This window comes from Manis javanica, chromosome 1, assembly GCF_040802235.1.
Source record: "Manis javanica isolate MJ-LG chromosome 1, MJ_LKY, whole genome shotgun sequence".
NCBI classification, from domain to species: domain Eukaryota; kingdom Metazoa; phylum Chordata; class Mammalia; order Pholidota; family Manidae; genus Manis; species Manis javanica.
This window is the reverse complement of record NC_133156.1, coordinates 26,510,061-26,530,636: the sequence shown is the minus strand read 5'-3', so window position 1 is coordinate 26,530,636 and position 20,576 is coordinate 26,510,061. Positions and strand designations below refer to the sequence as shown.

Genomic DNA, 20,576 nt, shown 5'->3' with positions numbered 1-20,576 from the left:
ACCATTACTGGAGCCAGACACTTGGAGAGAACTGAGTCTCAGAGGCATTAAATGGTGGCAGAGCTGGAACTCAAAGTCTTGTCTCTTAATTCCTGGCTCAGGGCTCTGTCCATGGCTCCTTAATATCTACAAATAAGGCCAAACTGTGCACTGTAGTTGGGCAGGCTGTCAGCGACCACCAGGGGCCCTGGCCACAGTATGCCTGTCTCTATGCCAGGCTGGCCTGGCTGTTGGCAAGAGGGGCTGGGGCACATGTCCTAATGGTGGGAACACTGGGATCATGCCCAAAGGACAGCCATAACTCACATGTGTGCATGTGCACACACACATACACTCATGTTTGTTTATATGTACTTTCACATGAATTTCAGCTATCTGTATTTCCCCCACACATGCACACTCACATGTTTACATGTATAGACACACTTATACTCACATACTGATATACACTTAAATGCTCTTTCACATATTCACATGTACTTGTGTGTATACACATTCACATGCACATGTGTACATGCATGGCTGACTCCGATGCTGATGCATACTTAAATATGTGCTTATATTTTCACAAATATCCATATACAATTATGTAACTGAAAATAATGTGCTTCATGTACATTCACCCTTGAGTACTAAGAATATCATCTATTCTTACATATATATCTATATATGCAGATACATACACATCCACACTCAAAATTCACTTGTAACACTTACAACCACAGAAATACACACACTTATGTCCAAACCTATACATGGTCATATACATTTCACTGTGAAGTTATCTGTCTAAATATATTCAAACTAGCAAACATATATATGCATGCTTGTGTGTACGCTTATACAAACACACAACCCCACAGTGCACTCATGTGCATACCCACTACACAGACACATAGAAGCTGCAGTGCACATACTTCTGTGCACTCATAATCCCCTGTGTCCAGGCAAACTGAATGGCCTCCCAGGTTCCAGCTCCAGGTCTTTCTCTGGCAGAGTGCCAAAGGGGCTGCTCTAGATCAGGACGCCCTCCTCTCTTCTCTCTTATCCATTCCTGTTCCAACTTCTACCTTTCTCTTGCTGCACAGACTTGAAGAGAGTCCCTGGAAAGATCAGACGCAGAACAGGCGCATCAGCCTTCCCTTGTCGGGAATGGCTAGAGACTCCTGTTGCTTTGTGGGCTGCCTCCCTGCTCTCGGGCCTGCGAGCTCCAGGGAATAAAGCCAGGCCCGGGGAGGCAGACAGTCAGGCCTAGGGACTCCAGCTGCTTAAAGAGCTGCTATGCACTCCTGCTGCTCTTGGAGAACAAACACAGCCTGGAAAGTTTCTGACACCGGGATTATGTCTATATTACTATGGACGCAGGGTGTACAACCAGCTCTCTGCGTGGTTGGCAAGGCAGGACACTGGGCTGGAAGTCTGGTGACCTGGGCATGTCTGTTCAATGAAGTAGCCTTTCAGCTCTAACTTCCTTATGAAGAAAGGAAGCCAACAGTGGCTGGGTAATCCCAAACATCCAAGAATGAAATATTTATATTTGGCTCAAAAACATGGGCTTTGGGGTGAGATAGATATGAGTTCAAATCCCTCTTCTGCCCCTGATTAGCTAGGTGTGTGTCCTTATGCCAGTGACCTAGCTTTTCTGAGCCTCAGCATGTGGGGATAACATTTCCTGCTTCGTGGGGGTCACTCTGAGGTCTGAGATGGTATATGCAGAGTGCACATATGCATACGGCATGGCCCACAGAAGCTTGTTAATGCATGCTTGTTGCTTTTGTTAGTATGTTCATAAGTCCATTGTTGTTCTCCAAGCACGTCCTGAATGACAAGGAAAGAAGCTGGAATGGGAAAGTGGTTCAGAGGGTTTGATTGGTGGGAGCTGGGTGGGGTCTAGCTGAGGTGGTGGTGGTGGGGAACCCTTGGCCACTGCAAAGAGCATAAGACCTGGGTTTCTGTTGCATTGTTCCATTGCTCAAGGGATGCTCCCACTCTAGCCATCAGATTCCCTCTTATAAAATAAAGGACTGCTACAATTTCTTAAGGTTTTTTCAGGCTCTGAGATTTTAGGTTTTGTTTTTCCTGAATCATCTGCAAACTAATTTAAACATGTATAGATAATTAAGAACCCAGTGGGGAAAAAAATCACAGTACTAGGGAATGTGCAAGCCAGAAAACAGCAACTCCTACTTTGGACTAACTTTAATTAATAAGGAGAAAACTGTGTCACCCGTGGACCTCTCCCAAGGAAGCACATCATTGCCAACTCTTCATTTTCTGTCTGAAGATTATTTATCCCTGCCCCAGGGGCCAGCTCCTCGGGGCTCCCCTTGTTGGTTATCTCCATTTTCATGATGTACTGTTCTCCCCTGAGGCATGCTAAGCCTGGCATGATATGAGATTGGTTTTCCACTTTGGTAACACTTAGGTCATTGCTTAAGTGTGCTTTGTGGTCTGTGGTCCCTCAGTTTTCTGAGCCTGTGCTCCTTGGTGTTATGGCAGCGTGGAGCAGAACACCACTTACGGGTTATAAGAACTGGATATTAATCCCTGCTCAGCCACTGACTAGTTCTGTGATATGATGTCTCCAAATATCAGTTTCCTCAACTGTAAACCAGGGAATATGGTGTCTGCTATGTCTACTTTACAGAGTGGTTGTAAGATCAAGTACTGGTGAAGGAATCAAGTGAGAGAGGAAGTGTGAAAATGTGTTGGCAATTATGAGAAGCATTTAGTAATAATAACTGACCTTCATTGTGTGTGGACTTTGTGTCCAGTACTGTGCCTAGCACTTTCTATGGTTTGTCTCTTAATCCTCACAACAGGTCACAAGGTGGATATACTGGTACCCCGTTCAACACATGGGGAGGCTGATTTAGGCAACCTCCCCCAAGGTCATAGAGCGGGGCCTCAAATTTTGTCTGTGCATGGAAGTCTGTATCCTAACTGCTATACTGTCTCTGTGGAAAACAATATGCAGCAGAGTGAAGTCTGGAAAGGTAGACGGGAGATGGGGCAAGAGGGAAACTTAAAGCTCGGGGAGGTCTGGGGATTGCTAAGGTCCACACAGCCAATCAGCGGTAGGTCTGGGGCTTCAGCATCCAGAGCCTCCGTCCACCTCCTCCTCCTTGTCATCCTTGTCCTCATCGTCATGATTATCCTTATCACTAAAAACCTTTAGAGTACTTCCAAAGCCTTTACTGTGGTACTTTCCTGCATATAATCTCCACTCATAATACCTTGATGAAGTAAGGATGTTAATCACCACCGGGGTTTTACAAATGAGGAAACTGAGGCTTAAAGACATGAAGCAAATCAAATCCTCACATGTAGTAAGTGAGCCCAGGTCTGTGTGACTCCAGAGCCTGGGCTTTTAACCATTACACAAAATAAGGTCGAACTGCAATTCTTTTAGGAATTGGTATCAAGGAAATAGATGTCTGTGCAGCCATTATAGGGAAATGAGGGGGGTGGGGGTGGAGTGTAGGTATGTACACCTGTCCTCAGATAACCAAGTCCTTTACATAATTGCATTGTCCCTGACTTGGTTTCATACCTATTTACCATTTTGGAAAAAGAATGGAAGTGTCAGTACTCAGTTCACAGAGACTGAATAATGAAAATGTCAGCACGTTTCTGATTTGGGGGGAGGAAGGAGAAAAGCCGAGGGACCAATTAGGAGCCCTTATGAGACATCCATTCAAAGTGTGGGGGAAGTTGGCTTTTCAGCTGGATACCCAGTGAAAATCAGCCATGTTTGACCCTAGTTGACAGGTGGGATCATCTCTATGTGGAGATAAGAGGCCCATTTTAGGGAGTTTGATCCAACATCTTCTGGATGTGGGCAGGGTCTACGGGATCATATCAAGACAGGATTCTGCATAAGGACAGATTTGAGACCATTTGCCCATGACCTACAGAGCTCAGTGATTTTTGCCAGACTGGGAATGAAAGATTAGGTCTAATCTCCCTACACATTTGGGGTGAGATAATAATTTGAGTTCACAGATGACATATATGTCTGATTTGGTTTATTTATTTTAAAAAGTTATTGAGTATTTGTTTTTAAATCACTGTGCTAGCTGCTGAGATTACCACAGGAAATGAGACAAAGAACTTACTTCAGTGTGAGGGGAAGGACAAATAAACAGACTGTTACAGTGATAAGTGTAAGTGGTAAGTGCTATTATAGGAATTGTAAGATGTGTCATGAGAGTGAGGGGAAGGGACCCATTCTAACCTTGGGTCAGGCACACGTATGAACTTACACACATGTACACATGTTAGAGTGCAAAGGCTTCCTACAGAGGTAATTCTAAGCAGAAACTTAAAGGAGAATAGGGGCTGGCAAGGGAGAGGGTGCGGGGGTGGGTGCCCTAGGCAGCGACAGGAGGCTGCAGGCCAGAGAGAGCACTACCTGTTCAGCGAGTGTGAGGCAGTTCCATTTACCCAGAATAAGAAGTGAGAGGGAAGAGATGAAGCCAGGCAGAATCATGAGGGCCTTCTAAGCTTTACAAAGGAATCAGGCTTTATGCTGAAGGTGACGGGGCACCGTGAGTAGGAGTTACTGCAGGGGAGTGGTCTGGTTAGATTTTTGTTTTAGAAAGACCAGTGTGTGAAAAAGAAGAAACTGGAGTGGAGCAAGATGACCATCAGGAACCCTTTGCAGCAATGTGAGCAAGCCACAACAGAGGCTTGAACCAGTCTAGGCACAGGCAGATGTTCAGAAATGGGTGGGCTAGTGGATTTCAAGTCTGTAACATCTAGGACTTGGTGACTGAGTGGCTGCTTCTCACTCTGCTCATAAAGAGAAGATTTAGGCTGCCTTGATTTTCTCACCAGCTAAATCATTCCCTTCAAAACAAGTACAAGTGATCTTGTTTTTATTTTCAAGGAGAAAAAGATTTTTAAGTATCATTACATTTGTTTATAGTTATTAATGTAGTATTTACTCCTTGCAGAAATTTAAAATATATGGAAATACTGAAAGAAGGAAATTAAAAATTACCATAAGTCTATGATCCAGGGATAATTGCTATAAACATTTTGGTATTTTTCTTACTGATCTTTTTTTCTGGTGTAATTGATTTATTTTAAACTCTTTTCCATGAGAATTTTTAAGTACATACAAAATTAGAAGAGTAGAAACAACCCAGTATACCCATTTCAGCTTCTTTTACCATTTTTTTGTGATTCTGCAGTTGAATTTTAAACTTAACAAGCGTTAAACTCACACATCTTTACATTTTCTTTTAATCTAAAATTTTAGCCTGTTGACATAATTTTGTTTTTGTAATCCTGGGTGTTCGTCATATGCTAGCCCTGCTAGCTCTTGGCCATTATCAGATGTGCATCTTCACCAAAACACACAGTAAAAATATCCAAGTCTCATGGTATACCAGTGGAGACCTGAGTAAAAGACCAGATTCCCCACATCCATGCGGAGGGTAAGTATTTCAGAGCGAGAGAGATCCCCAGCAGGAAATAGCAGCTTGTGTTTGGGCTCACTCACCATCGTTGTCTCAGCAATGGAACCAAAGCTGTTGATGAAAATGTTGCAGCTCACATTCACCGGGGGACCTGCCAATAAAGAGAGATTCCTACTTAGCTTCATGGCCACGAAGAAACCCACAGTGTTCTTGGAACACTGACTTGAGCAATGGATCTGCCTTGGTAGGGGTGACCCTTGCTTGCCCTCCACCCCATCCTCGTGCAGCCGAGACTCCTAGCCACACCACTATGCCAGATTCCCTGGTCCCCAAGTGAGCACCAGGTACAGAACACTGGAGGCCAAGCTGAGATGTACGTTCATTAACACAGGATGATTCATCATCCTGCCATATGGTTGAAATCCCTTCCCCAGCCCCATCGGCTACCTTCTAATTTGTGGCTGAAATGTATTTACTGCTACAACATTTGGAGGCCATCTTGGGAATAGCAAGGAACAGCAAGTTCCTTGCCTTGAACTTAAGAAGCAAGAATGATTGCCTAAAAGGGTGTTGATGGGAATTACCAGCTGAGGAATCCAGAGAGAACCTCAGATGAAGTCTGTAAGTCTCTGTTAAATACTTTCTAAGCAAGCTTTTTGAATCCTACTGCAAAGGGTAGGAAAGAAGTGAAGGAGTATTTGCTCTTTGGAATCTCACTGATAGGGGGACCTCTGTCCAGTTAAAGCCCAATCTCTTCATTTTATACTATTAATTCTAGCAGCTACCATTTACTGAGCATTACAGGGTTTGCTCCTGAGCTGACAGTGTTACTAACATTATCTCATTACATCCTCTCACCAACTCCATGAGAAGACATTGTTATCACTTCCATTTTAGAGATGAGGAAACAGGCTCAGAGAGGTTATTTGTCCTTAGCCACACAGCTAGTAAATGGTCGAGCCAGAGTTTGAGTTCAGATTGATCTAATTCCAAAGCTTGTGGTCTTAATGGCTATACTTGTAGGAAAGAAGTTCAGAGAAAGGAAGGGCTATGCTCAAGGCCATACAGTGGCAGAATCCAGGGTTTTAAGCACTGGCCTTCCACATGAGCTGACAAGAGGGCCAGCATAAGATAACCAGAGAGGAATGTGAGACCATGTAAGTAGTAGGAGGCAGGATGCAAGAGAGGTTCTGGAGAGCAAGGTGTTAGGGAAGACCTAAGGGAGGTGGTAACCTTGAGCTGACCTGGAAAGTGGGTTAGATTTGGATAAAAGATCATAATCCTTCACATGAAGATTGCAATGGGTAATCTGAATTTTTTCAGGTCTGCTTTCTTCTTGATCCCATGAGGTCCTGAGGCAGGCAGGGCAAAATTACTGTCTCTGCTTTACAAGTGGAGCACAGAGAATTTAAATATCTCATCTGAGCTTGTTTATCTAGCAAGCGGTAGAGCCAGGACTTGACTGATTTTTCTGATTGTGGAAAGAAGGAAGCAGATACCCTGTGTCTTCTTTTACCCACTCCTCTCTGTCCCTCTTGAAAAAGTAGCCCAGGCATTTCACTCAAACTCAGCTCAGATATCCTTCTTTTCAGAAATCTCAGTGTGGAAGGGACTCAGTCTTATGGAGAGAATCCAGGTTTTCCCTCCAAGGGAGTGCCAGGGTCCCTGGGTTTTAGACCCAGTTCCAGCACTCTGGCTGTGTTACTTCAGGCATGCCTCTTCCCTTTCCTGGGTCACAGTGTCCCCATCCAGTCTGGGACAGTAGCTTTTGATCTGGGCAGTCACTCTGAGCTCCAGTAGTTTGGAATTCCCTTATGGAAGCTTTCCATTTGAATTACAGGGTTATAGGATTTAAGGTTGGAAGGTTTCTTAGAGGTCACCTAATGAGTTGCTTCCCAAATGGGTGTGCACATGGGGCTTCCTGCAATAGAATGCCATGGGGAACAGGGTAAACCGCAGCTTCCTCGGCCCAGCTCCAGATCCAGGGAACCCAAATCTGTGGAGATGGATCTGTTGTTTAACAAGCTAGTTGGGTGATTCTCATGCACAGCCAGGTTTAGGAACCACTGCTATAGACCAATTACCCATTCAAGAATGAGTACTTGAACATGACCAATAGTGGGGCACTCATTTTGTCTTCAGCAGCCCTTTCCATAGTTGGATAGTTTTGTCTGCTAAAAAATTTGCCTTATGCTGAGTAGAAATGTGCCTCCTTGTCACTTCTGCCTAAAGAAAGGCCCCTTAGGTATTTTTTTTTCCCCTCATGAAGGCTCAGACCCAGGTCTTTCTTTCCATTTTGCCTCCTTACCGTGAAGATGCCCCAAAGATTTATTGCCAGTGCCTTGAAATGACAGGCACAGGGTTCCCACCCAGGCCCTGAATGTGCCTGGTGCTATGACTCCCATATAAATTGGAATCTGATTTGTGTGTGGGAGAGGGCACCAGCCAAAAGGATCCCGTGGGGAGGTGTGGTTCAGTGAAATAAATCTGAAATTAAATTATCCTAGGGAAAATTACAATCTGGCTGCCTTTGACAGCAGGATAATGTATATATTTCATTAAATATTAAAGTTTAATTTTGTTTTTGTGTATGTGTTTGCATTGGGCTGTGCCCCTGATCCTGGGAGCCATTATCCTATACAAAGTCTTAGAGAAGATATGGAATATCAGACCTGGAAGAGCCTAGTCCTACTGAATCATTTTATAGATGCAAAAACAGAGACCTAGATATGTCAAGTGGTTTTCTCTGAGTCACACATATCAGGTAAGTAAGAGGACTAGAAGCTAGTTTTAGTGCTCTTTACTTCCATATTATGGCTTACTTCTATGTTATGATTGCCACTGTGTTCTGCAGGCGAAGCCTGCTGTTCCCAGCCACCCCATCTCCAGGAGGGTCAGGAGCAGGCAAAATTTCTGGTGCTTGAAGCAAGCTACTGAGTAATTAGTTGAGTTCTCAAGCAGTGCAGACCTATTCCTATTGTGTTGGGTTCACAGGGCCCTTCTCTGCATGGCCTTTTCTGGAGCTCTGTGATCTGTGTGGGCCTTCTGGGATTCTCATTTGCATGGGAGGAAGTGTGAAGGGACTAAGGGGCTCCAGGGTAGGAGATCCCCTCATGCCAATGTTTCAGCCCTCACCCCAAGGGAAAGTAGAGAAAGCTTGCACCCAGATGCTGGGGTGGGGTTCCAGGAAGCTATGTCTTGCTCAGATCCTAACTGGGAACTGAGAATGTTAGAGACATGCAGTGCAAGAGGCCTAAGAGATTATCTACTCCTGGATATTTTGGGCCCAAGTGTGTGGATTAAGGCTCTGAGAATGAATGGGTTGGGGAAGGGCCCTGATTCAACAGTTTGATAGTCTGGGTGACATTGTATTTCTTAAAAATGTCCACTGCTAAGTAAATAAATAAATGAATAAGAAAATAAGCAAATAAACAATTAAGTCACTAGCATTAGACAAAGAATTGACTCAGAGTAGCTAGTTGGATTCAAGTCCTTAGTCCTGATAGCGTAACTTGGGAAAGACACTTAACTACTGTGAACCTAATCATGTTTGTTGGTTCATTTGTTCATTCATTCATTTATGCAAGTTCATCGAGGGCCTTCTATGTGCTAAGTACAGTGATACGCACAAAGGATACCTAGCATGTGAACCCGAGATGCACACCTGTTCAACAGGAGCCCTCTTTTCTCAGGAGAGCAGGACCACAGCGCTCAGGCCAGAATTCCCGGAGAACCCACCAGGGGGCGTGGTGGGCGGAATTCCTGAACACGGAGAAGGGACACACGTGCAACTTGGCGGTCAGTTATCCAATGTGTTTAATCTGGCCGATGGTGTTTCTAAAAGATATGATTTAGCCGCCACTTGGAAGATTTCACACAAAACCCCAGACTCAAAGTCTTGTCTTGGAAGGCCTGCATTCCTACCTGGCAGCTGCTGGTAGGAGCTGAGAAATGGCTTCCCTTAGATGAGCCCTTGCTTTCTGGTTTTCTTTTCTTATCCCCATCCTGCTTCATACCTGAAGTGTGTCATACCCGCATGGTCCCTGTGGGTGTCTGAGGCTGTGGACGTGGAGAAGGGGTCGGGCCCAGGGCCCTGACCTACCCAGCATCCAGGGAACCAAGGTCGTTCTGATGGTGCTGGAGGGCAGGGCCTCAGGTGCAAGGTGCTGGAGGTGAAGGGGCATCTAGGTTAGCGGGTGGGAAGGGGGCCCAAACACAACCCTCAGGGCATCTCCCAGGCCATTTTGTTTGCAGAGCACTCTGAGGAGGGGCTTGGAGAATGGGGGGCAAAGTTAGCAAATATTAGGAAACCGTTACCAGCTGTCATATCTGTTGTTTGGTCTTGGACTTGAGCCAAAAGAATAAGTGAGGAAGGGCATCTGGAATCAATAACTAATTAGGAAACAGGCAGTGGGTCCTTGAAATAAGATTTTTGCCGGGACTGTGGGAGGAAGGTCGGGGTGTGCAGGCTCCCGAGGAAGTCCGTACAACTGTACCTGCAGAGTTCTGCTCAGCAGTTTGAGGTGGTCACAACCTCCTGAGGTGTCGGTGGACCAAGGGAACCAGTTCCCTCTTGTTACAGATGCTAAGGCCCTCTTGTTACAGATGCTAAGGCCTCTTGTTACAGAGAGCTAAGATTAACTCCTCAGATCATTTTGGTGAGGGTTTGTAAATTGGCTACCCATGGGGCATATCTGGCTTATAAACATATTTTCTGGAATTAACATGTTTTAGGAATCAGAAAATTTTGCACAAGTCTTGATTTCTGGCTCTTCTTGGAGTACTGGATGATCTGGCAACACCGGGCCCACATTCCTTTAGGGTAACTATGGGTTGGGTTAAGGAGAGGCTGCCACCCTTAGAGGGGCCTGGACCTCTATTTCTCCATAGTCTCCACCACTCCCTATTGCCTTCCTCTTGGCTCACTTCACTCATTTAAGTTACCTACCTTATCCCTGTAGGTGTTTGAAATTGTGACTCTGATTTAGACTAGAAAGTTTCAAAATTATTTGTTAGTCCCTGGGAACTTCTCAGCAGAGGAACTGTAGTTGGAAGCATCCTATGTGAAACAAATAAAAGTGGAGCTGCTTGGGGAAGGAGCAAGGGTGGGCTTGCTCATTATGCCCTCTGCTTCTTCCTTTGGAGTGCATGGTGGAAGCCCTTGAGCTCCATGATGCATGGTTTAAAACCACAGTGGAGCCAAAGCCATCACTGCAGAAATGAGGAAGCTGAGGCCCAGAGAAGGAGGAAGCTTCTCAAAGCCGAGTGAGTGAGTTTGTGTGTGAGCAAAAACTGGAACCCATTTCTCCACACTCTGTGTTTGTTTATCTGTCCTTTATGGCACAGGTGGCAAATAGGTTTTGATTCACACACAGCCTCCTGGACTGCTGAGTTGGATTCTTCGAGGTTTGTTTGGGTCTGGCTGGGAAGAAGCCTGAACTAATAGCGTCTGCCTGCTGCAGAGGAGAGTCATGGGATTCGTACCCTCTACCCGCTGCATCCAACACCAAGCTGCTTGTTTCCGTTATCTAGGAAAGCAGATTCCTGAGGCTCTGAAGGGGAGTTTTCTCTACCTTTAAAGTTGGGCCTGATCCTTGCGTCATATCCAGAGGTTCTCCCCATTAGCTTATCCAGGAAATCCGAGGGTGACATAGGCTTGGGCGCAGAGCGAGCAGCTTCAGCCTCCTTAGAGGCAGCAAGGCTAAGAAGGGAGAGAGGAAAGCAGAGGGTAAATAATGGCCTTTTCTCATGCTGTGATCATGTCCCAGCCTTGCCCAGCCCCAAGAACTACTAGAGTGTTCTCAGTCTGAGAAAGAGGTAATTCAGGTCCTTCATGAGCTAGGGCCCAGGTGAGGTTGTTTACCCAGCCCAGACAACAGCTGGCAAGGGATCCGGGCAGGAAGCCGAGTGCCTGACTGCTGCTGAGAAGCTGCCGACTCTGTTAAGGCTGCATCTGTAGGGTTTCCAGCAATCACACCGGCTGCTGGGTCTCCTCGGGAGAGGAGATTAAAGGGTTAAATTCTGCGGTGCCCCACCTTGGGTTTTAGGTGCCTGCACTCTCCTAGGTCCGTCGAATAACACAACCAGAAAGAATCTCACAAATCAAAAAGGCCAGCCTTTCCCCAAAGTTTCTCTTCCGAATCAGAGTCACTGATTAAAAACAAAAAGCAACCAAGTCAACTTTTCTGTCATATGCGTTCTGGAGCACACATTTATTCAGGCATTTTAGCCTCAATTGTTCTCAGAACCTTTGACAAGCTTAGATACCTATAATTATGGGACTAATATCTCATGAAACATACACTTTAAAAGGCTCAATTGGGGAAATTGAGGCACAAATAGTGGAAGGGGCCATTACAGGTTCCAGAATAAATCAGTGGTAGCCTCAATGTCAGGATTTGGGTGACTTGAAATCAAACTGCTGGGGATGCTTCACATAGTTTCTGTACCACCACTCCCCACTCCTACCTGGCAAAGTGGTTTTAGGTCCTCATTGCTGCTGCCTAAGCACAGTGGCCACCCTCCCAACCCCACCCTGCCACAATCTCAAAGGCTTCAGATTTCTAGAGAGTCAAGATGGTAAGCTGAAGGGGTGAAGAACAATCATATGGGTTACTTTGGATGACTGAGCTTGCCTAGTTTTGGAAAGTATACCCAGTAGATAGCTGGGAGCTATGCAGCTCTGTCTTGTTGTGCTGAGGGGCTGGTGCACTGGAGGAAGTGCACATGTAGAGAGAGAGATGCCCGTACCTGTGTGTTGTGTAAGAGGGGAGTTTCCGTCACCTCGCCAAGCAGGGCATTGTGTTCCCCGAGGCTTTCTGTTCAGTGACTCCTGTTCTTCGCCTTGGCCCTTTTCTGATCTCGTAGTGAGAACTGTTTAAGTGATTACCTCTAATAGGGGACTCTCAAATCTGTGTCTCCACTCTGGCTTCTCCCTTAAACCCCCTTTCCTCATTTGCAAGTACCTGCAGGGCGTGTCATCTGTCTGTTCAGCCTGTGCCTCAGAATCATCTCCAGACCAAACGCCATGGCTTCCTTTCCACACGTGGCTCTTGCAGACCAGTGTCCCCAGATGGCATCAACCACTTCCCATTCTCTAGGACTAGGAGCTCCAGAGCCATCTCATCCCCTTACCTCTCTGTCCTCTCATCCCCCAATCACCAGACCCTGGGGCATGGAACCTTGTAATACAGTATTTGTATTTTAGGACCAGGAATCCTAGTGTTTTTTTTTTATTGTTTGTTTGTTCTTTTAAACTCCTACTGTGTCTACCATGGTGTCTCAAACAACTGGTGCTCAAGTAATTGCACAGTAAACGAATGAATAAATAATATGCTACTTTAATCAAATATCCTGGTTAGTAGAATATTCATAAATATTCATGTAAGGGTTAATAATAGAAAAAAATTAGATAATTATACCCAGTAATGAAACATGCTGAAAGCATTCTGGTATTCCTTTGAAGATTCCGAAGGCATTCTAAGATTAGTGAGACACTCATGCTTAGTGATCTGAAGATCCTTTATTCATATACCAAAGAACTAGTTTGATTGACAGGATGAGGGACAAATGCATTTTATAGTTTTTTTTTTGTGACTCCATCTTTTGTATTTTTATTTTATTTTATTTTATTTTATTTTATTTTATTATTTTATTTTATTTTATTTTATTTTATATTTTATTTTATTTTTATTTTATTTTATTTATTTTATTTTTTTGAGAGGGCATCTCTCATATTTATTGATCAAATAAAATTCTGTATAGGGGACTCAATGCACAATCATTAATCAACCCCAAGCCTAGTTCTCAACAGTCTCCAATCTTCTGAAGCATAACGAACAACTTCTTACATGGTGAACAAATTCTTACATAGTGAATAAGTTCTTACATGGTGAACAGTGCAAGGGCGGTCACCACAGAAACTTTCAGTTTTGATCTCACATTATGAACTATAAACAATCAGGTCAAATATGAATATTCATTTGATTTTTATACTTGATTTATATGTGAATCCCACATTGCATTTTATAGTTTTTATAGATATTTGTGAGTTTGTATGATGTGGGTGAGTTTCTAGGTGTACTGTGTATGCATGTTATGTGTACAAGTGCGAGGATATATATGTTTTGGGGATTAGGGTGTGCATGGGGATTATTGGCTGTAAGTGGATTGTGTTAAATAGATTTATATGTGCCAAAATATGAATGCCTTAGTTTGTGTGAAAGTGTATTGTTAGGTGTGGCATTTAGTAGGGGCGTTTTTGTGTGTATGTGGGGTGTATACATGGGGTACTGGGTATGAATGTTAAAATACCCTTTGTGTATGTATGTATGTATGTGGTATGTATGTTGCACGTATGTGTTTCTGAAATGTACTGTGAGATGTAATATAGAATAGTGCAAAAAGAATGAACAGAACAGATGACTTGGAATTAATCCTGTCTTGGCTATTTACTAGCTGTGTGACCTTGGGGAAGTTACTGCATCTCTCTGAACTTCAGTTGCCTCACATGTCAGTTTTGTGCAAGGAGTAAATGAGATAGCACAGATGAAAAAAAGAAAAACACCTAGGACAGTTCTGCAAACATAGCAGACACCCAGTATATTGTCTGGCTCTTGCCTTGTTCTGTTTGTGTGTGTGTGTGTGTGTGTTTGAAGCAGTTCAGAACCAGTCTGGGGGCTTCTTCTGCCCACATGGCTGGGAAGTCCTGCTAGATGCTTTCCATAGCCCACTGTTAGGACCATGATTCCAGTCTTTTTCTCCATTCAGCACCAGACTCATGGCTGCTATGCAGCTCTGGTGTGAGCACAGGGGACCACAGGCCTACAACTGGTGATTTACAACTTTTCTGCTGCTGTAATTCACTTCTAGAACCTCTCTAGGAGTGGTAGTTATGAAGCTTTCATAAGCTCTTGTTCTCTCTCCAGCCCCTCCTCTCAGATAATAAGATTTGGGAACATAGTACTCCCTCCCAGCAGTTACTAGCGCTGCAGCAATCTCTGGGCCCTTAGGCCTCTTTCATAAGCTTGAATCGTATTAGGTGGTACAGTGAGAGAATGAGTTTGCCCCCAATTATCCCTTACCATTTTCTATTAGCAAAATGTGCCATTTAATACCTGAATCCCCCCCAAAGCTGAAGAGTCCTTTTATTATCTTAACCCTCATGTCATGTCCGCAACAAGGCCATTGCAATCTGGGTACCTGGCTGCTGACTCACCTACATCTCTGGCATTGTGAGCTGAACTGGAGGGAATGGAGACTGCGAGGTTAAGCACCTGGCCTCAGGTCGGTCACACAGCACTTTAATGAGAGAAAGTGTTAGAACTCAAATTTTCAAGTGTTGCCTCATCCAAATGCTGCGATGTATATAAATTGTGAAGAGTACAAATCATGATAGCTGCCATTGTTACTATTTGTTTTCCTAGCTTGTTATATATACTCTGTTACATATAAGAAAATCAAAACAGGTGCCTGACTCCCAGCAATCCTGATACACACAACTTTGAATTTGCTACACTTAAAAATGAAGAAGAAATAGTTGTGAACTACCAAATGATCCTCTGTTTTGTCAAGTGATTCGCAGCACTATTCTTTGAAATTTTGAGATCTCTAGTCCCAACTCTTCTATGTAACCTATGCCAGTGGTTTGTGGGTATCACTTCCACAATTTTTGCTCTGTTTCTGTACTACCTCTACTATTAGTCACTCAAAATTTTCCTTAAAGTGCCTCACTTTTTAAAAACTTATGCTTTAAAAGGGGATTTTATATTTCCCTACTCACAAACGAAAAACCAGTACTACTTGCCACAATAGAAATAACAATTAATAGTGAATGTAGTGAAAACAAAACAGAAGAGTTTAAAATTCTAGTTATATTCCTTTGATTGCCAGTGTTCTGAGCCTGAGGCCTGCTCTCAGTACCAGAGGTAGGTCCGCAGTTGTTGGGAAAGTGTTAGAGACATTTTAACACCTAGCTGAGACTTTCTTCTTGAGATGAGGACTGAAAGGGAATTGGTTCAATAATAATTCACTGTTACTGTGTGTAAATCCCCTAAAATCATCCCACATTTTTTACTGCCCTAGCCCAAAATCTCCCTAATTCTTTTCACAAAGCCTCCATTACAATGTCAAAATAGCCATGCCCCTGCACTTGATGATCATTGTACATTTCTGTCTGTATTCAGACAGTGCATTCTGCACAGAATTAGTTCTGCGCAGAGGCCTCTGATAGTAGAGTAGATCTGTGCTCTGTGCTTCTGTGCAGAATAAATATGCACCAAGGGGTCCTTGGTGCACTTTCAGTACCACTACCTCTGGTGAACTTAAACATTTGCTTATAGACTGTGAGCTACTGGACAGAGAAGCTGGCAATGAATCCGCGGAGTGAGACATTCGATTGGTAGGATTTTATGACCCTGTATAAGTATTTGGGAGTGATGTAGATTGTTTCAGGGATTACTGCAATATAACATAGTGAAGCAGACTCAGATTAGACAAATTTGATTAATAGTAATTTTCAGAAAGACAGTGAGGTCTTCTGGGACCAAGTGTTCTGCCCCTCACTCAGAAGGCTTAGGGAAGAGCTGCAGTGACTGGACAGAGTGTTAGAGCACCACCTTTTTGTCAGGGCATTTGTCACACTCAGAGACTCTGTTACCTAAAGGGCCTCGGTTTTGACTCCTAGTGACAGAGGTGATAGAAAGTCCACGAGTGAGGTTCCAAAGTGGGGTTGGAGGCAGGGTGATATTGTGAAGTGGGGGTTGTGTGACCTTCAGTGAGTCACTTGCCTTTTTGGCTCTCAGTTTCCCAAACTACCAAATGAGGAGATTAGAATAATCTCTGAGAGCCCTTCTGGCCTTAAGCAATTATTTTATTGTCTATAATATTCCCTCCCCCCTCCCTTTTCATACATCTGGTCTTGGGACCTGAGTTTGTCTGGACTGCTCTGACCTGTGTTTGTGTCTTGGTTCTGCCCCATCCAGTCTCAAGATTTCTCTCCCGTGGCAAGACTCATTTCTCAGGGATTTGTTGGAAGAAAGGCCAGATCAATGCTCAGATTCTCATTCTCCAGTTGCAACATCAATTAGAAATAGGGAATCAATATGGAGCTGTCAATCGGCATTTCAAATGAGCTGGAGCTGGCAAGGATACCAGGGAGAAACGGTTTCAATGACACCCTGCACGGCACCACACCCCCAGGAATTACCAGAGGGGGTCCCTCCAGCAGACTCCATCTCCTCAGTTTGCCATGGACAGGGAAGGCAGGAGGTCAGGGGTGAGAAAGGAGAGGAAGGACAAGGGGAGGGGGCCACACAGAAAGAGGCTGAAGATAACCAAGGGAGGAATTCGTAGGGCTGGAGGAAGAAGTTGGAGGTGCAGGCTGAGAAGGGAAGCAGGGAGGAGAGGAAGGTTTGAGAGGGAGGTGTCTGAGGCCTGGCTCCTGCTGTAATGGAGGATTCAGTGAGCACAGTGGACCCGACTGCACCTGGTGGGAGGGTGGGGGGTTTCCAAGAGGCTTTTGTGGAGAAAGTGGCTTTTACAGTGAAACTTAAAGACTGGTTAAGGAGTTGGCCTGGAGGAAATAGGGGAGGAAGTGTTCTGGTAGAAGGCAGAGCATGCGTAAAGTCTAGAGGTGAGAGAGGACTTGGAGAACCAAGAGAAATTCAGTGTGTGTGTGATGGAAGAGGAGAGAGAGAGAGAGAGTAGTGATAAACAAGGAGATGGGCGGTTCGCGGGGCTGCCGGCAGCGAGGGCTGGGCCTCCCGGTCTGCGTCCTGATGGTGGGTATGCAAGTTAAATGAAAATTATTTTCCCTCAGTTCCTTTACAGTCAGAATAATCTGTCCTGATTTCTCAGTTATTTCTGTTGAGGTTGAACTGTGGTCTGGGCAAGCTTGGGGAATGAGCCCTCCAAAGATACTTGCAAATGGTGGGTGTCCAACTTGGTTTCCAGGCAACTTGTCCTCTGACTTGGGCCAGAAAATCTATCCCTTTTGCCTTGGCAGGGAGGTGATCCAATGAGCTAGTATTTATTCTGTGTAGTAACTACCTTGTCAACTAGTCAGAGGTTTCATGAAAATCTGCTCTGTGTTCCCATGGGCATTTACTTAATACATAATTTTGAAGGTTACTGTGGAACAGAGAAGAAAACATTAGGCAGGAGCTGGGAAACACTGTGTATGTTTGGCTCTGACTGTAACTTTCTGTGTAAAATTCTATGAATTGGGTTAATTCTTTTTTCCTAGATGTCCCTCAATGTCTTCTTCTGTGAAATAGCAGTTTTGGATTCAATCAGGCACAGAAAACAATTTTACCTTGAGGACCCACTCAGTTCCCCTGGTGGTAGAAGGGTTCTAGGGCCCAGAGGGCAGAAGCAGCCGGATGCCTCAGCCTCTGCCCTGGGACTAGATTGTGGAGTGGTGGCGTGTCTCATTTCTATGGGCCCTCTTGCTCTAAAATCTCGTGATCCTTCTGATTTATTAAGCAACCACTATATGCATAAGGCACTGTGGGGGGGGGTGCAGATAAATACGTCACTGCCTACTGGAGAAGCACTCCGTGTGGGCAGAGTTTGTGTCTGGTTCAGTGCCTGGCATGTAGAAGCAATCAATAATCACTTGTTGATGAATGGCCTTTGCCCTCTCATTGTTTACAGTTCAGCAGGGAGAATAGATTAGGTACATAAACAATTACAAGAGGTTGCCACTCATCTTAGGAGGCATAATTGGACTGCTATAGCATGTCAGGGGAGGAAGGCAGTATTTGGAGGGGGGTGGGGATGTGAATCAGAGAATTTTTCTGAATTTTATCAGTTTTAGCTTCTCTGTACTTTTAGAAAGACCCAACATTTGCCGTTGTCCACATTGTGTACTTGGGGGAGAATGCTTTTGTCTGCCTGTGGACTGTCCTTGGACAGGGAATAGAGAGGTGGTGGGGAGGGCTTGGTGCCCCAGGCTCCTGGGAAGGGGTGGGCCGAGTGAGGCTGGCACTCTCTGGCCTTGTGGACTGAACCGGTTTCCTGTCTCTGGCTCTGACACCGGAGACTCGGGGCTTGTTATGCAGTGTAGGTCCTGCTGCTCACCTGAAGCTTTGCCTGGGTTGCGTCCTTAGGTCAACACCGGCTTCCCCCCGCCAGCTGTGCAATTCTGGTTTTATTTGATTGCGGTAAGAGGCTTAGGCTGGCTTAGGAGTGCCTGACATTTCATTATTCTCACTTGGTGATCCACTAAGCACCCCTGGGAGCAGAATGTCACAGTTGGCATGCTCTGAGCCCAATTCTCCCCAGGGTCTTACAGAAGAAGGCATCCTTCCCCCTTTCTGTTCCACCTCCCACAGCTATATGCTTCCAATAAGGAACCCTTAGCTGAGTAAAGCGCACATGTATTTGAATAGGACTGTCTTCTGCAGTAAGGTAAAATGTTGTCTCCTCAGAGCTGGAAGGAACCTTGAGATCCCATCAGGCTCTCCTCCTGCCTGTAGGGAAGTCTGATTCTCTAGGGTTCTCTGTACTCCTTATCATCGTGTCCAGTCTGTTCCTCTGGACAGCCTTCCATCCACTAAATCTGCTTTATTTTATGTATCTCCATAAAGCAGGCCAGCAGTAGGAGAGGGAATGAGGCACCTAGCAAAATGGAAGGAGGCACTCGGGCTCAGGGTCATGTGGGCACCCCTCCTGCACTCGCAGGGCCCTGAGAGTGACCACCTCCTGAAATGCTGTACCCTGAAGCCTCACACACCTCACCCTAGTCCTGGCCCTGCTACAGTATCACAGATCCTCAAATCTAGTCCATCTAGGATTGAATGTCCTGTAGATAATCAAATGTATTCATCTGGGAGGGAGGCTCTACTTCTCACAGCCTCTCATTTTCTTTCCAAAAAACTTTGTTTTTACTTTTCTTATTTGACAGCAAGAAACAACATTACATATTTTATCTCATTTTCTCTTTCTAGCAGGCTGAGAGGTTGGAATGTCTGTCCCCATTTTACAAATGAAATCAAGGCATAAGATGCATGTGATGATCTCCCTCTGGCACGCCGCACTGCATTTGCTTGAATTGTGTGGGCATCTGCTTTTCTCCCACCTCCCTTCACTTTGTTCCATGTGTTCGTTTTCAATGCTGGAGTCATGGTAGCCCTTGGAGTTGTCTGGTTCAAGCTCAACCTTCTGTTCTAACCTTCCATTCCCTTGGAATTGGGGCAGTCGAGGTGTTACGTAGACAAGAACCGGAAAGAATGGTTTTGCAAGCTGCTTTCCAGGCTCTGAATAAGTGTGGTTTTCATGAAGCACAGAGCTTGGCACATGGTCAGGGTTCAATAAATATTTGTTAAATGGGTGATACACATCTGACATTTCAGAGGATGTGGAATTCAGCTGTTCAGGTACTTGGCATCAGTGATGTGATTCAACTGGAATGAAAAAGCCCCAAATTCTGGTCCTGTTACCCTTAGTCAGTCTCTGGGGAAGACACCTGATGTCCTCTGGGAAAACCCAAGGCAGGGAAATGGAAGAAGCCATCCTTTTCTTTCAAGGTGGAATGACTTGGACCAGTGGCAAGGCCAAACCAATATCTGCGCATAAACCCTTCATTTCTGCCCCTTAGGTTACAATTATAATTCTACAACAACTATTTCACTTTGCCCGGAATGTTGCTATATGACTCACTTGGGGGAAATTTGCCTGCATCTCTAACCTGCAGTGTCATTTCTGCAATCTGGTACCACAGAGAAAGAACTCTTGTCTTCAGCCAGTGGGCATCAAGTAGCCCCCAGAGGAGTTATATTGTGAGGAATCCAGGCAGATTCTTCAGAGGCTTCAGTGCTGAAGACAGACCTGTGGGTTCACTGTGCCTGAGTCAAAGCTCTTAGCAGGCACTGCATAATCAGGATGCATCGCACGAGTTGGACAGGAGAGCAAATGGCTCTCATTACCTTCAATGCGGCTTTCTTTTTAATCAGATAAATCTCACTGGAAAAGTATGCTTTTGCAGAGAACGCAGCTCAGGGCTATGGACAAAAAATTTTGGGAAAAAAGATTGCACAGATCGGCAGGGATTGGTCATTTGAGGTTGCAAAGACCTGGGAATATAAATATTGTAGATGAAAAATAATAAGATAAAAACAGATAAAGACATATTAGCTGCCATTCACTTAG

The 20,576-nt window shown here is 44.8% G+C and overlaps 1 protein-coding gene across 1 annotated transcript in view; it reads right to left on the bottom strand.

Annotated features, from left to right (window-relative positions):
• GLRA1 (glycine receptor alpha 1) overlaps positions 1 to 20,315 on the bottom strand; it is a 57,160-nt gene extending 36,845 nt beyond the window's left edge. Inside the window, exons 1-3 of the mRNA XM_037015821.2 lie at positions 20,256 to 20,315; positions 11,000 to 11,177; positions 5,510 to 5,577 (exon numbers count right to left, since the gene is read on the bottom strand). Coding sequence (XP_036871716.1) covers positions 5,510 to 5,577; positions 11,000 to 11,177; positions 20,256 to 20,315 — 306 coding nt within the window. The remainder of the gene's footprint in view (positions 1 to 5,509; positions 5,578 to 10,999; positions 11,178 to 20,255) is intronic.
• Between the last annotated feature and the right edge of the window lie 261 nt (positions 20,316 to 20,576).